This window comes from Larimichthys crocea, chromosome XVII (assembly GCF_000972845.2).
Source record: "Larimichthys crocea isolate SSNF chromosome XVII, L_crocea_2.0, whole genome shotgun sequence".
NCBI classification, from domain to species: domain Eukaryota; kingdom Metazoa; phylum Chordata; class Actinopteri; family Sciaenidae; genus Larimichthys; species Larimichthys crocea.
Genome location: NC_040027.1, coordinates 12,904,827 through 12,920,182, shown reverse-complemented (window position 1 = coordinate 12,920,182; position 15,356 = coordinate 12,904,827). Strand labels below are relative to the sequence as shown.

At 44.1% G+C, this 15,356-nt stretch overlaps 1 protein-coding gene across 3 annotated transcripts in view; it reads left to right on the top strand.

The window, feature by feature from the left end:
• sh3rf1 (SH3 domain containing ring finger 1) overlaps positions 1-15,356 on the top strand; it is a 31,537-nt gene that overhangs the window by 10,260 nt on the left and 5,921 nt on the right. Inside the window, exons 3-7 of one of the 3 annotated variants that reach the window (XM_019278282.2) lie at positions 5,599-5,664; positions 7,256-7,531; positions 8,096-8,191; positions 9,444-9,749; positions 13,268-13,378. In XM_019278282.2, the coding sequence (XP_019133827.2) occupies positions 5,599-5,664; positions 7,256-7,531; positions 8,096-8,191; positions 9,444-9,749; positions 13,268-13,378 (855 nt within the window). The remainder of the gene's footprint in view (positions 1-5,598; positions 5,665-7,255; positions 7,532-8,095; positions 8,192-9,443; positions 9,750-13,267; positions 13,379-15,356) is intronic. The other 2 variants (XM_019278284.2, XM_010730991.3) reach the window with 2 other exon arrangements.

Genomic DNA, 15,356 nt, shown 5'->3' with positions numbered 1-15,356 from the left:
GCCTGTGTGATCAAAGCAATTCCTCTTGGACTTGGTATAGTCCAACAACACCCTGATTCCTGTGAGCCCTCCAGGCTATACATACAAAGTAGCATTAAAACTGTAGATTGCTGGGGTCAGTGAGTGGTTAACCCTCGAGATGTGTTTTGTTACTGGAGCTCGGAGGAGTGGAGGACGTTTTCTCGCTTTGGTTGTTAGTATGAGATGCTTCCACTGACGTAGGAAAATGGAAGAACATCAAGAGGAGAGTTTTTGAAAAAACTTCCTGTTCTTCTCACATGTGATCCAAGCTTCCATCTGGCCTCCAGACTGTTCTGAGTGTTTTTGTGCCTGTAGACTAATGTGCGAGACCTCATTTGCCATGTAGTGAGGGAAACAAACAAGCACAGCAGAGTTGTCGTAGGGTGAAGCTCTTGGAAAGCTCGAATGGTTTATTGCCTATTTCGCTCCCCACAAAATGCAGTCAAGTAGATAAATGATTCCCTCCGCGCTGCTGAGTGTCGCTTAGATTATATTCCTTGTTGATTCCCTTTTTTTTCTTTCTCTATTCTGGTGCTGGCACAGCGGAAAGTGGTCCAACAAAAAACATGGGCAGTCGCCAGCGAAAAAATTGACCCTGGCTCAACATTTTACCAAATAAAAAACGTCTATTTTCTGCCAGTGAAATCAAATCCCGGCAAATTAAAGGAGCTTATCACATGATGCGCAAATCCTGCAAATTCGCTATTGCCATAACACAATAATAATTTTATTAATTTACAAAATCACAAACCACACGATCATTGGAGAAGCAGAATTGCTGCTTGACTTCTAGCTCATCCTTGGACAGTGTGGCTTCGCATGAGGAGATCAAAAACCGTCCTGCAGGGAAGATTTCATATGATGCATTCAGTATTTTTTCGTAATTACCGAGCTTTAGAAGAGCCGGTCGATGAATTTTTGTTACCTTTGGACAGAGGCAGGCTCTGTTTCCCATGTTTATTTTAAGCTATGCTAACCAGCTGTTTGCTGTGGCCTTATATTCAGCACGCACACATGAAAGTGGTATTGATCTCCTCATCTAACTCTTGGCATGAAAGCCAACAAGCGTATTTCAGTGAAATGTCAAACTGTCTCTTTGAGGTGATCGCCCATTAACTGCTTTCACACCGCTGCCCTGTGCCCCGTCACTGCACGCCGGCTAGATTGTGAATGACTCTTTCATAAGATTCACGACACTGTCAAGAGACCCATAAATAGCCCCCCGAAAAAAAAAAAGTGCTCCTGTGTGGAGTTTCCATAGAAACCAGAGAATGGAAGTTTTTCTTTTGTCTCACGCCGAGAGGGAGATGACAGATGACAGTACGCTGTGTCATGAGGGGCTGCTCATCTGAAGGTGTAATTATTTCAATGTCAGGGAGTGAACGTGTTTGGCGTATCCTATTTATATTTTTACCTCTTGTATCATTCTCGTGTTTATGCTTATTGGACATACTTGATGCACCCCATTTAGTTCTGATTGGACACTTTGAGAATCAGGAATCCAAGAGGAAAATGATTCAATGGGGAAATGCCACTTAAATACACAGCAGAATTAAAGACCCATGCAGCCAAAATGTGCTGTAAAATACAGGAATTTGTAATATTAACACATTAAATCAACAGATTCATCCACAGCCATCATCCTAAAAATACAACTACATGTCCAAACTGAACCTCTGCTCTCATTCGATCACTCACTTTCATCTATCTGCCTCTGTCTGTAGCACAGTTCCTGCGTTTCACGCCACAGGTTTTTTAGAGGGTGCTGCGTTGGAGGCAGCAAAAGAAGCCTACACTACGGCGGTCATAAAAAAAGAAAAGAAAGGAAAGGCCATTAGGAATCAATTAAACTATTGCAGCGCTAATGGAATCAAGATGGCTGATGCCTTCAGACCTCCCCGCTCCCATCATGTGTCAGTTCATGTGCCATGATGTTGGTGGCAAGATCTTCAGTGAGCAGTGACTCGGTAATGGACAACAAATGTCTTATGGCCAGTGTAGCAGATGCTGCACGTGCTCCTCCTGCCACTGGCAGATTGTCTGCCACGACTTGGCCTGGAAATGTTTGTAGAAGGGCAAACCAGACAGACTAAAAACTCACACCCACCCCCAGCAAAACCACCCTACCCTGTATACACTGTTTTGGCAGCAGTGCCCTCTCTCCCCTCCCTCCTCATTCTCCACCTCCTGCAGAGCTCCTGGAGGTATCCATATGGGAGTGGAGTCATGTCTGGCACTTTACACAGAGGGGGTAAAGGTTTCTGTCTACTGTGGTTACACACAACCCTTGAACTGCTGAGGGAGCAAAAGTTACCTGTAACCTTGGCGTTTTTCGCTGTAAAAACAAGCTGCCGTGGAGTGTTATGTTTGATGCACAGCAGGTCCATACTGTATTATGATGTATTCTGATTTTGCGGCAGTTGAACGGTGCGTTGAAACTTCTGTAACAGACCTACAGGACGTCTTTTTGTCCAAAACATTAAAGCGAGCTGTTGGCATAATTATCCCCGTTTGACCTGGTCTTACCTTCATAGCGCTGCATGCACGCATGTGTTTTTATGCCTGTCTGCTCACTGGTTGTTGACATTTGGCTGTGCTGTAGAGCAGAACCTTTGGTAATTCAGTTATAATCCAGTGCTGTGGAAGAGAACACTATAATAGCCAAATCCCCTTAGCACACAGGTCTAATTGCATTATCTGCAGTACAGGAGTAATTGCACACACCAGCTGATGCTCTTGCACATTGGACTTAATCTCTCTCTCTCACTCTCTCTTTTTTCCTCTCACTTTCAATATATCTGTTTACCTGTCTGTCGCTCCCTCACACAAAGGTACGATAACAGCATTAGCGCTCTCAACTGCAAGTAGAAATGTAATGAAGAAAGTGGCAGATCTAATATAACGTCTAAGTGATTTCCAACAGAGACACACAGTCATCCAGCCCCTTAAGGACACTTTGTGTATGTGCAAACATTAGCTTTTTGTTTTCTCTCCCTCGCTGACGTTACTTAATCTCATGGAAGAGGAGGCACTGTTCTCACACATGCTTGTTGTGGTTTTTGTCTAAAAAAAACAAAACAAATGAAGGTCTGGCCCCCTTTCCCCCCGTCTTCTCTCCTTAATGGATGGTTGCACATCGGTGAACAAAAGTTTCAGTCTGCTCCCGGTCACGTCGTAGCACTGCAGTGGCAAATAAAACAGTGAAGTCTTCTTTGATAGCGGGTTTTTTGTTAAAAGGCAAAACAAGTTTACTTTGGCTTTCAGGGTTCAGACGTCTGAGAGTTTTTCCTTTCAAACATTAACAACTCAAAATGTGCTGAGAGGAGCTGCCTGCTGAAGCTTATTTAATTAGCAGTTGTATCTCATTCTGAGTTCATCCTTAATGACACATTATACACTCAAAACATTCATTTGAACTGATCATATGCTTCACTTTTTCTCGCTCTTGTGCTAACAGTGATGAATATGCTGATCAGTAAAGGATATTATCTTTACATTGATTTGTTAGAGTTGTCACGATACTATACCAGACAAAGTATCACGGTTCTGGGTGTTATCGCGATACTGCAGCCTTTTTTTATTATTATATTTATGAACTGCAATGTACTCGTACAAGTTATAAATACTTATTTATTATTTATAATGTTGTCTGGTGCATGATAAACATAATACTTGTGAAGTAACAATTAGACTGAAACAAGTTTGAAACAAGGAGTTTTTTTTGACGACGACGCGGCAGACTCGCTGCTCGGGCCCGGTGATTCTGCCATGGTGAGTGTGTTGTCTTGTGTTCGTGACTCTAAGCCGTGCGTGCGTCTGGGCGAGACAGAACTTTAAGAAGAACTTTTGAAGCGAGTTGCTGTCTTCATGGAGTTCGTCCTTGCCGGCAGAAACACACAAACAGCCAATCAGCTAAGAGACGGGCGGACCGAGCGTGCGGAAACAGCCTACCATATCCCCGGACGTCTCAAGTAACAGGCCAACAGCCAATCATTCAGCAGCTGTGTAGTTCGGTTGCAGTAGTTGCCATGTTAGTTTGTTTACAAGGGAGTAGCATGCAGTGAGAAGCCGAGAGGAGCGTAGAGGCGGCCGCTATGTAGCTAGTATAGTAGGAACCGTTACGATTTGGCACCGTGGGGTACTGTGGGTATCGTGCAACTCTAGTTTATACATGCTGATTATATGAAATATGTTGGGGCGCCTCAGATTATAAAAACCACAAGCGTCTTGTGGCCCCTCAGACTGTCATTTTGTTACCTAGAGTTTAAGTGAGGTGTTGCTGCTTGTGTGTAATCACGTACTTTAAATCTTTTTTAAAAAGGGTAGAAGTCCGAGGTTTCACAAGTCTGATACAGCAACCCAACAGTGGCTTATGCTGCTGTATAATTACTTCCATAAACTTTCACCACAGATGTTGAGAACAATTAGAGAGGTGGAGTGACGAGAAAGAAAACTTTCTTGCCCCTCCTTAGGCCACGCTGATGGCATTTTACCAGACTTTTTCAGATTCATGCAGAGATGTAGCTTAAAACAATCTTACCCTGCAGTCCCGAGGGGGTTTGAAGAGGATCTGTGGATGATTGTATGTTTGTTTGTGTTTCTAGCAGCCTGAGATGAGACTTTTTTTTTAATACATTGTATGCAGTAGCAACTATGTAGTTTTCTTCTGCTCGGTCTCTCTTTTGATGTTCGGTCAGGACTGATGGTACTCCTTTCTGCAGGTCCACTGCAGACACAACAGCACTGTCTCCATGGACACCAAACCGGATATTAACCCACCACCACCACCACCCATCTTCCATCCCCAGCTCTGTCTTGTACACCCACACCACCTCTTACATCCAGAGGCCCCTATAGTCATTCTCTCTCCTCTCTCTCCTTCTCCCTCTCACCATGTTAAGTCGAGTGAAACATGGAAATGTACCTCTGCTGAAAACCCTTTTTTATGAGGCCAGGAGAGGGAGATCAAAAAGCAGCTGAGAGAGAGGCAGCAGAGTGTGGGATCAAAACTTAAAACTATGTCAGGGGAGAGTTTGTTCTGTGCAAAAACTCCACCAGGAAAAACAAAAAATCGCTAAAACAGATGGATTAGAAATCGGTATCCAGCCTCACCGAGCCTCACAGAAAGGTCACACCTGTGTTTTCTACGTGCAAGACTTTATTTACTAAAACCTTTTATGAGTGCAATCACTTTTACCATGTGCAACAGCACTTGCATAACAATGCTGACTTTGGACACAGTGCTACAGCTAAAGGTTTTATTAAGTCTTGGCCTTGGTGTACAAACAAGTGCTTACAAACTTCAGTTTCACAGGGACAAGCATTTCATATTTACCATGTAATTAGATCCTACTGGCTTTGTGTAGCTTAAACCTGATCTGTCATTCGCGACAAAAATGGCAGAGCTTCCACTTTCATTTGCATTTTCATCACGAAACTCCCTGCCAGGCCTGGGTGGGCTCAAAAGCCCTGTTTTCCCCCTGAAAGGAGGCCCAGTTCCAGCGCAGTGTGCAGGGGGCTGCAGTACCCCTCCTCACACTTCTATCTCTCTCTCTCTCACTCTCTTTCTCCCCACAGGCTGGACCAGCCGAGCCAGAGACCGATTGGCTCGGCGCTTCAGGCTGTGTGATTCTCTGCAGCAGGGTAATGTCACCCTGGCTCACCATCACGGCTCATTCTGTACTTTTATTCTCCTCTGAGCCTTTAAACGGTTCATTAGGCTTTAACAAGACTGCAGAGCCTGCTCCAAACTCTGCTTTAACCCCTCTCTCTCCCTCTCTAGCTCATTTTCCCACCCTGCCAGTATCGGCCTGAGTTGTAGCCATTTTTTCTTATCACTTGTATTCCTCGTCAACTCTGCAGTTTCAGTTCCAGAGTAGTGATCCGGTCAGTTAGTGGTGTTTGTGATTCTGATCACTGCGAAAGATGTGTAACAGCAGTGGGGAAAAATGGTGGGGGGTTGGTTTGGACTGGAGCCTTCCTCATGGACACCCACCCTCAATGGAGTACATTGATGCTTCTCTATCCTGCTACTCCCCCCTTACTCTCTGTCCCTCTTTCCCCGGATTGTCATTCCCTGAATGGGCCTTTCACGGCTCTAGGCTAGCAGGCTGAGATACAAAACCTTCCTCTGCAAGATAAAGGGACAGAGCCCTGGGCCCTCTGAAGGCGTTAGTCGGCTAGTCACAACCAAGCAGGCTCATCACACTTAAACTGTGAACACAGAGCACAGATCTGTTCACTATCTGGGGACAAACAGGGCCGTTAACTGTCTCTGTGGAAGCATACTTTCCACTCACAGGTTTTCTATATCTTTTTTCTGTACCCTGTTGTTTGTAGTGTCCAAAATAACATGCTAACTTAATTATCCTGGTTCCTAGTTGATTCCAGAGTGGCGAGACAGACTGTGAACACTGTTTTAAGATCTGATGGCCTTTATATGGACTGCTCTCGAGTTTGTTCTGCCTCTTCAGGCTGAGATATTTTCCGTTTCAGCGTTTGAATATTTTTCTAAAACATGAAACGTGTGTTGGTCTGTGATTAATTTGGTCTTCCCGATACTGTTTTGAGATTAAACACTCGTTCTTTTTTTGATTTGTTTTATTTTTATTTTTTCATTCTCATTGTTTTTCCTGGAGCTGTCAGTTGAGCCCAACCGCGGCGGCACGCCTGCTTTTCAATCGACCCAAAAGAACACGTTAACCCAGCTGCTCATCAAGCTCCACTGGCTACCTGTAGCAGATTCAAATCGCTAATGCTGACTACGAAGTAGTCTCCGGTTCTGCACCCACCTACTTGAATGTCCTCATTAAGGGATATGTTACCTCCTCCGGTGAACAACGCCTGGCTCTGCCACCAGTACGCTCAGGGCTATCCAAACTTTTCTCGTCTGTTGTTCCTCGTTGGTGGAACGTCCTACCAGTTCCTACCAGATCAGGGGCGTCCCTCTCTACCTTCAAAAACCTCCTGAAGACCTCCAGCTCTCCAGAGAATACCTCCTCTCCAACACTACTAACAACTGGACATGCTAAATCTATCCCCCTCTACAACTGTCACTTGATTCTATGCAAGTAGCGCTTCAGCTGCACTAACATGTCCTTGTCACACTAACCTTGATAGTTTCCCTTTTTTGTGAGTCGCTTTGGATAACCGCATCAGCTAAATGACTAAATGTAAATGTAACCCAAAGAAGAAGTGGAAGACATCACATTTTACTCTCAATCTCTGTTTTTAGGGTGTACCCCAGCTCCCTTGTGCCAAGGCGCTCTACAACTACGATGGCAAGGAACCAGGAGACCTCAAGTTCAGCAAGGGCGACATTATCATCCTGCGCCGGCAAGTGGACGAGAACTGGTACCACGGCGAGATGGGTGGAGTCCACGGCTTCTTCCCCACCAACTTCGTCCAGGTCATCAAGCCGCTGCCGCAGCCGCCGCCTCAGTGCAAAGCGCTCTACGACTTTGAGCTCAAAGACAAGGAGGCGGACAAGGACTGTCTGCCATTCTCCAAGGTGAGGCACAGCAGCGCTGCGACACCCACAGTTCTGCTACGTGGTCAGTGTAGTAAAACAAAAATACCTCTCATTACAGTGACACTCTGTCTTCTAAGCATTCATTTTCTCAAGTTATGCATGTGTTCGAACGTAAGGGCTGTTAAATGAAACGCCCAGAGAAATGGTTTATATTTTGAGCCAGACTTCTTGATGAACAACTGTAATTAGGCTGGATAGAATGAACGCCATACACAGCGAGGCACAGCTCAACTACAGTAATTGAGCGGTTATGTCTGTCCAGCTGTTTGGGTCACACTTTGATGTTTTTGTATTCTGTCATCAGCTGTTTATATGCCACATAAGCAAAAACAGAAACAGGCTTACTAAGTAGTTTTCCAAACATAATGCCATGCCTTAGACGCCAGTGTTTTTACCCATGGGCACGTCCTTTTTAATAAAACATTGTCCCTACCTCATTATTTCTCCTCACTGTTTGTTCCTCGAGGATGAGAAACACTCTTAGTTAGCGGCGACCTTAATTATGTTCCTCACACGGTTCCCCCTCTCTGTCTTGGATTTTAGGACGATATCCTGACTGTGATCCGAAGAGTGGATGAAAACTGGGCAGAGGGAATGCTGGGAGATAAAATTGGAATTTTTCCCATCTCATATGTGGAGGTAAGAAAGATAAGATAAAGACTTTACAGCCTTGTGCAGGCTAACGAGAGTCATTAATGTCAAAATGTCACCAATCATTGGTGGAGTAGCTGCACCATGAAGATCAGCTAAAGTTAAGTATTAAAAGTCTTCATTCCGTATACATCTTGCAAAGTGTGTATGATACCTCCCTTTATTTAGAGATGCTCAACGCGTCTTTGAAGATTTAGACACTCAAAGTGTCTCCCTCTCTGAGCTGGGGTTAGGGTTAATCCAGACAGAGTGAAGTAAATCTTTGTCCTTTTTAAAGAAGTTTTCATTTTTCCTTTCAAAGCTGTCGCTGACAGCGTGCGTTCTATTGTTATAGATATTATAAATAAGCAGAAAAGATGAGTCCAAACAACAAGCTGTCACAGTTGTCTTTATTCCTTTCATGTGTGTTCCACCCTTTTCTATATTTGTATTTTTATCCACTGAGCGAGGAGTTTGGCAGAAACAAAACGGAGACTATATCTAAAGCTATACATTGTTTTTGTTTTCGCACAGCGGGCGCCACTGTAGCACAATAGACTCTTTTGTTGTCCTCATGTTTGGTTTCATAATGCACAAACATATAGCGCAGCCCCAAAATGTTTTGGTTGTGCACAACCCGCCCAAATATCTAGGTCACTGATTTCACTGCTTTAGGAGCTCGTGTTGCCTCTTCAGTTGTTTATATACAAAAATCTATGATTGCTTAAATAGAACGAGGCTTGCGTTTTGTTCTTTATAGATCATATTCTATAAATGAAGCGCCATAAATCTCACACTGGACCTTTCGTTCTGCGTGTGTGACGGTGTGCTGACATGTCAGTGATGTATCTGCACATGCTCTTTCCCAGATTGGAGTGAAATGCCTAGCTTTTATGTCTTAAGTAGAGGGAGCTGCTCGGGGCAACGTGTGAGAGCACCCTGTGATTAACTGAAACCTTTTTAGTGTTCCTCCTTTGATTTTCACCTTACAGGTGCCTGACGGGGTCACAAAGCCTGCACTTTCCGAGCTCAGCTCCCTCAGACTAATAGTGTAAAGACCTGATGGATCATTCTGCTGCTCAACATCTCCAATGACTTTCTAAAGATTGAGTCTTCCATGACAGTCATGGTTATTATAGAGAGTGACAGTTTTCATGATCGTTTTAATACTCTCAGCTTCACCACTCCTTCCCCTCTATCTGTTATTTCCACCTTACTTCTCCCTCTTTGCTGACCCCCTGCCTCTCTTGCTCTCTCGTAGTTCAACTCGGCAGCTCGGCAGCTTATCGAGTTGGACAAGCCATCAGAATCCAACGGAGATTCTGGCGAGGGGGCCTCCTCGGGGCCCCAGAGCAATGGTGCTCAGCGGGCAGGGGAGAAGAAGAACAGCAAGAAGCGACATTCCTTCACCTCTCTCACCATGTCCCACAAACCCATGCTAGCTCCTCCCCCTCAACGGCACTCCATGGAGATCAGCGGGCCGGTCCTCATCAGCTCCAGTAACCCTACGGCAGCTGCTCGAATCGGAGAGATCAGTGGTGGGCTTTCCTGCAGCGCACCTTCACAGGTAAGATCGGGAGGAAAGCGGCTGCTGCTACATCGCATGTCCTTTCCTAGAAGTTGTACTCGCGTGTTGACCAAACAGAAAGCGCATTCATGGACAAATAAGCTCGATGGTCTTGGCCTGGCACAGCAGTACACAGCAGCATGGAGAAATGATCATCTGTGTTGTTTATTGACCATAGTGAGGAATGCACTTTGTGGCATTCTTTAATGCAATGTAGCGGATGAGATGGCTCTTATCCAGCTGACTTATCAATATCCTGTTCAGTGGTATTTAATTGCAAAACTCCACACACAATCGTACAAACTGAGTCCAGCTTTCAGCTCTTTTTGTTTCCACAAGCTGTTTGTTGCTTTTCAAAGGCTCTCCTCTCCTTCTGTCAGCAATTAGGCTGACTTCCCTTTACCCCCTCCCATCATACCAAACGGGGCATTGCTCCATCCAAGCGTTTGAAATCATGGATGCGTGACTCCACTCGTCCACAAAAACGACTCCAGCTCAGCCCTCAAGGTTTCCACACCAATCCCGACATGACAAGAAATTCACAGCTGCTTTAATGCTGCCAGCCACTGGAGATCGGCTTTGACTCGGCGCTACACAGTCAGAACAGCAGGCAAGACAAGTGTCCTGCTGATTTACCCTGAGTCTGAGGCTGTGTGTGTGATTTAACAAATAGATCTTACCCATTATATGCTATTCATTTTGAACTATTAAACCGTAATTAATGATTCTATAAGTGATACCAGAAGTTCATTAGTTGGTGTTTATTTAAGAGTCCCGTATAACGTATATGGTGGAAACTTTCGTTACGTACGACCCCGTCGCCTCTTAATAAACCAGCATCTCAAACATTATGACACATTTACCTCAGAAATGTTTTAAAATGCCACGAATGTGACACAAAGACACAGAGAGTCTTAACAGCAGCTGCTCGTGGCTATAAGCCATGATCATGTTAGCTAATCCCATATGTTTGTGCTCCGCACTTAACGGGAATCACTGGCACTCGTATAAAGAGTTTTCCCAGGCAGTGACACAGAGGTTGAGTCATGTTTCAGCACTGCGCCACACAGACGAAACCACAAATGCCTTGATTTCTGAAAGAATGGATATTCTGAGATAAGAGAGCTGAGAGCTCCGTTATCGCTCATCTAATCTATCCTCTAATGAGGCGATTAAACACACCTGAGTAATCACAAACACCTGTGACGCCCTTTGTCCCAAACACTATGGTGCCGGGAAATGGGTCTGTCCCAAACTTTATGGAGGGCACTGATCTATATGAGGGTTTTAGAATCATCATCAAGTGCTGCAGCCTGCAACTACAAAATTATCTCTATGCCTGCAGCATAACCCTGTGAGGCAGTGCTGCATCATCAGTGTACATCGACTAAAAGGGCTTGTTTTTTCCTCTGACAAGATTATGAAAAGGACCCTACAGAGAAATGGATGTTTTCTGTACTTACCCTAGTCTCACTGAAGCAGAGGTCTTGTTCCAAACTCTCAGGAGAGGTGACTTGTTGCAGAAGGAACACAGTGTTTTTGTGATCGAGAGTTGGAGAGAGTTCCAGCCCGGGAAGAGTTTGACTTTCAGTGTCATGGCTGAATATTTAGCTGATTTCAACAAGATGGATGAGGCATTTTTATATTTGATGGCCATCTGTGTTTGTGTTTTGTTTTTTTTAGCAGAGAGTATTTGATTGAAGAACTCCTACAAACTAAAGAGTGTAACAAGGAGAGAGCGACAGAGGGTTGAACAAGCTGCTCCAAGGCTGCAACGCTTCAGAGAGTGGGTGCTATGACCTCACGCCTACAGAGGAGATTTCAGAACAAGACTTCTCCTTCAGCCAGACTTGATTAGACACAGTCCAGATCAAGGGAAAAAAAGGGACAGAAAATATTTAATGTCTCTGTCTGGTCCTTTTTCATAATGTTCTCAGACAATTAGAATAACAATCTGGCAAAAACTAGCTTTGCAGCAGACTGCAGCACTGGGGCAAACTGGGGCAGTAGCTCACCTGGTGGAGCATGTGCCCCATGTACCAAGGTCCTCACTGCAGCAGACTGGGTTCAGTTTGAACCTGTTGACCTTTGCTGCCCGTCACCCTCTCTCTCTTTCTCTCCTCACTGTCCTGTCTGCCTTTTTGTCCCCGTTCACACTTTGGCTTGCATGTTCACACAATAGCTGACTCTTCTTCCGTAAACAAAGACAACACTCTGACATAATCATATTGTATACACCAGCATCTGCATTGTTGTTCCACTTGGAGCTGCTGGTAGCTTTATAGCTGTTTCTGTTTCTGTTATTCTCAGCCTTTCTGTTCATTTTTCTTGAGCGTACTTTCTGTGTCATCTGGAAAATGCAGATTCTCTGAAACACCACCACGTTCCAAAACTCCCTATTAATCATCGATCTTTGATCTGCTGCGTATGTTTATGTGCTTCTTTTGTGAGACAGCGAGACAAGGAGAGCGCTTGTCTTTTTAAAGTGGATCTTTCTTTTTTTAAACCGTAACCTTTCATGTAGATTTATGTACAATCAAAGGCTTCTATCTTCTATCATGTGGAAGGTGTAATCACGTTTGTAATGACGCCAGAGGTTTCCGCTAAATCATTATTGAGGTACTTTTTGGAATAAAAAAAATATTTGAAGCCTGTAAACTGATCCGCACCAGTGACAACAGAGCTAACAATACATTTGATTTACAGATCACTGTGTTTAATAAAAACACAATAGAGACTGTCCAGGCTCTGTGTGCACAGCCTTTTTTCCTCTCCTCTACCCCCCCATTCACCTCTGCTTGTCTTCTCTTTCCAACACCCAGACAAAAAACAACAAAGGTAAGCCCCTGTAGCCTCGGGGCCTGAGTACTCCTTATCCTAGAAATGAACCGCCTCTTATTTTACAATGTGACAGATAAAACGAGGAAGAATTGTCCATGAATTAAAGTATTCTCAAACAGAAATGTATTCATTCAAACGATTCTAACAGACCTGCCGCCTTCTTTAGTCTTATTTGTTTGTTTTCAGGCAGCCATTTCACTAACAGTGTCACCTTTGAGCACATTTGGCTTCCCCTTGGCACACCCAGTGCACAATAGATAAGATTGAATCTGAGGCTTGCCTTGCTGTCTGAAAGGTTCACCTTTTAAAGAGGTGGCTCAGTCTGGAGCAGCCATGCGTGGAGACAGACCACAGGCTACAGGGAGACATTGTGTGTCCAACAGTATGGCCTTGTTACCAAGACACCGCCATGACTCACGTGGATGACTAGTTGGGAGAAGCTACCTCTCTTTACATGCCCAATCAAATCCCCTGCTGGGTGGGTCACCTGCTTTTTTATTGGCCAATCAGCTCATCAGAACACCATTGTGGTTAAGTTACTGGAAAACAATCCCACAATGCGTGCATCACTGTTTGTGAGTCAGTTACGCACAATGCGACAGGAGAGAGTGAGTGGAGCCTATACAGTGCTTTCATTGTGCTATATTTGACGGCCCACGTTTCCCTTCTGTTGACAGGTACACATTTGCACAACTGGACTAATCGTGACCCCGCCCCCTAGTAGTCCTGTTACCACAGCAACGGTCTTCACATTTCCCTCGGAGACAATCTACACATCTATTCCTGTGGTAGGTAGAATCCTCTACAGGTCTTTATAAATGTGTAAACATGAGGCCAGATCGGTTAAACGTCACTGAAATAATCGATTTGAGTTAGCAAATACTAAACAGATTAAATGTTTAGTATGTTACTAAGAAAATGCGCTTTCTGCAAACAGTTCAGATTATTTTTAAAATATTGTTTTAAATTAGGAAAAGGTCAAAGTATACAAAATGTCCAACATCTCTTCCTATTCTTACATAACCCTTATGTCCATATAATCCATATGCATGTACACAGAAAGGTATTACATCCAGTAGCTCTTGTGGGCAGTAACTGACATAATAAAGGAAAAAAAACAAAAATCTCAATTCTCCATCTTCATTTCTATGTGTATATATACCAGTATACACTTATGTATTTGTCTACGTGTACTTCTGCTTAAATCTACCCACAGTTCTCCACTTCATCTTTCTCTCACGTCCGTCTCGCAGTACAAGTTAAAACTATTTTCAGACTTGTTTAGACAGTTGACTCATTTGTGCGTCATTCTCCATATTCTTCAACACTTTGCTTGTTAGTGTAATATGTAGCATGAAATATAAGATTTGAACCAATTTGCTTAAAATGGCAACAAGGTTCCTGGTTCAAACCTCGGCCGGGGCGTTTCTGTGTGCAGTTTGCATGTTCTCCTCCCCAGTACTCCAGCTTCATCCCTCAGTCTAAGGACATGAACTTAACAGGTTAATTGGTGACTCTAAATTGGCCGTAGGTGTGACTGTGAGTTTGAATGGTTGTTTGTCTCCATGGTTGTACCCGCCTCTCGCCCTAAGCCAGCTGCGATAGGCTCCAACCCGCCGTGACCCTCATGCGCATAAGCGGTTAGAGAAAATGGATGGATGGTTTGCCTAAAATGATACAAAGATATACAATATAAAATAATCTGTAAACATGCTTAAATTTACCCAACACACACGGCAAAACTTCTGCTTTCCTCTGAGACGTTTGTTTAGATGAGAAGCCTCATGGCACTTTCCTTCAGCTGCCAACAAGCAACATAGTTACTTCAGGCTGTGCAGATGTGAAAGTGTGTTATTCTGGGCGCTCTCTGTCGAGCAAGATACTTGTAAGATGTTGTAAGTAAGACGCTTTGTGTTGTTTCACAGTTTGTCAACCAGCTGCATAAAGATGGCATCTTTTAAGCAGAAATTAACTTTTTCTTTCTGACACGTCACTTCTGAGAGGAAAACACAATCAAGTACAACTAAAAAATGTCAAGAAATCCCTGCAGCCCACACAAAACAGCAGGCATACTTCCTGTCTGTCTGTGTGTATGCTCTGGCATGTGGAGTTTTTGAATGAGCAGGAATGTGTACACAAAAGGTTGAGCCTCTCCGCTTCACTTGGGAACACTACATGATGTTTTTGTACAGATGATTTCTCTAGCCTGCAGGCAACCTAATTATCTCAGCTCAAGCGTCAGCAGTGAAACACACATAGACGGCCCGGTGGTATGTTATGTGTGAGTGTCTGAGTGCCACTCTGCTCAACCATTGTGTCATGGAAGCTATTACTCTGCTGCTCAGTGTTCGAGCTTGGTGCGCCTAGGTGTAAGCAGTTGTCGTCACCGTTATTTCAACACCCCACATGCTCATTTGGGCTTTTTCGAGTGTTTTTTGTTGTGGCAACTTTAATTTTAATCCTCTAACAGAGTAGCACACAAAAGACAAGAAAGTGTTAGAGCTCCTCTACGAGCACGCTGAGATCATTAGCCTCTGTGTCAAAAGCTCGAGTCTCTCTCGACGTTACAGACGATCAACAGGAGGAAAACAAGCGAGTTAAGATGAATCCACTCATGCTCGGTTTGAGGGTTGCTCTGAAGTGTGTCTACCAACATGTTTTTCATTTCATATGGTCCCAATTAAATACTGCAATGGATTCTAGCTATGCGGTCTCCTAGCAACAAACAAACAAGCAGAAAAGGAAATTCTCAGTTGCAGAGGGGAA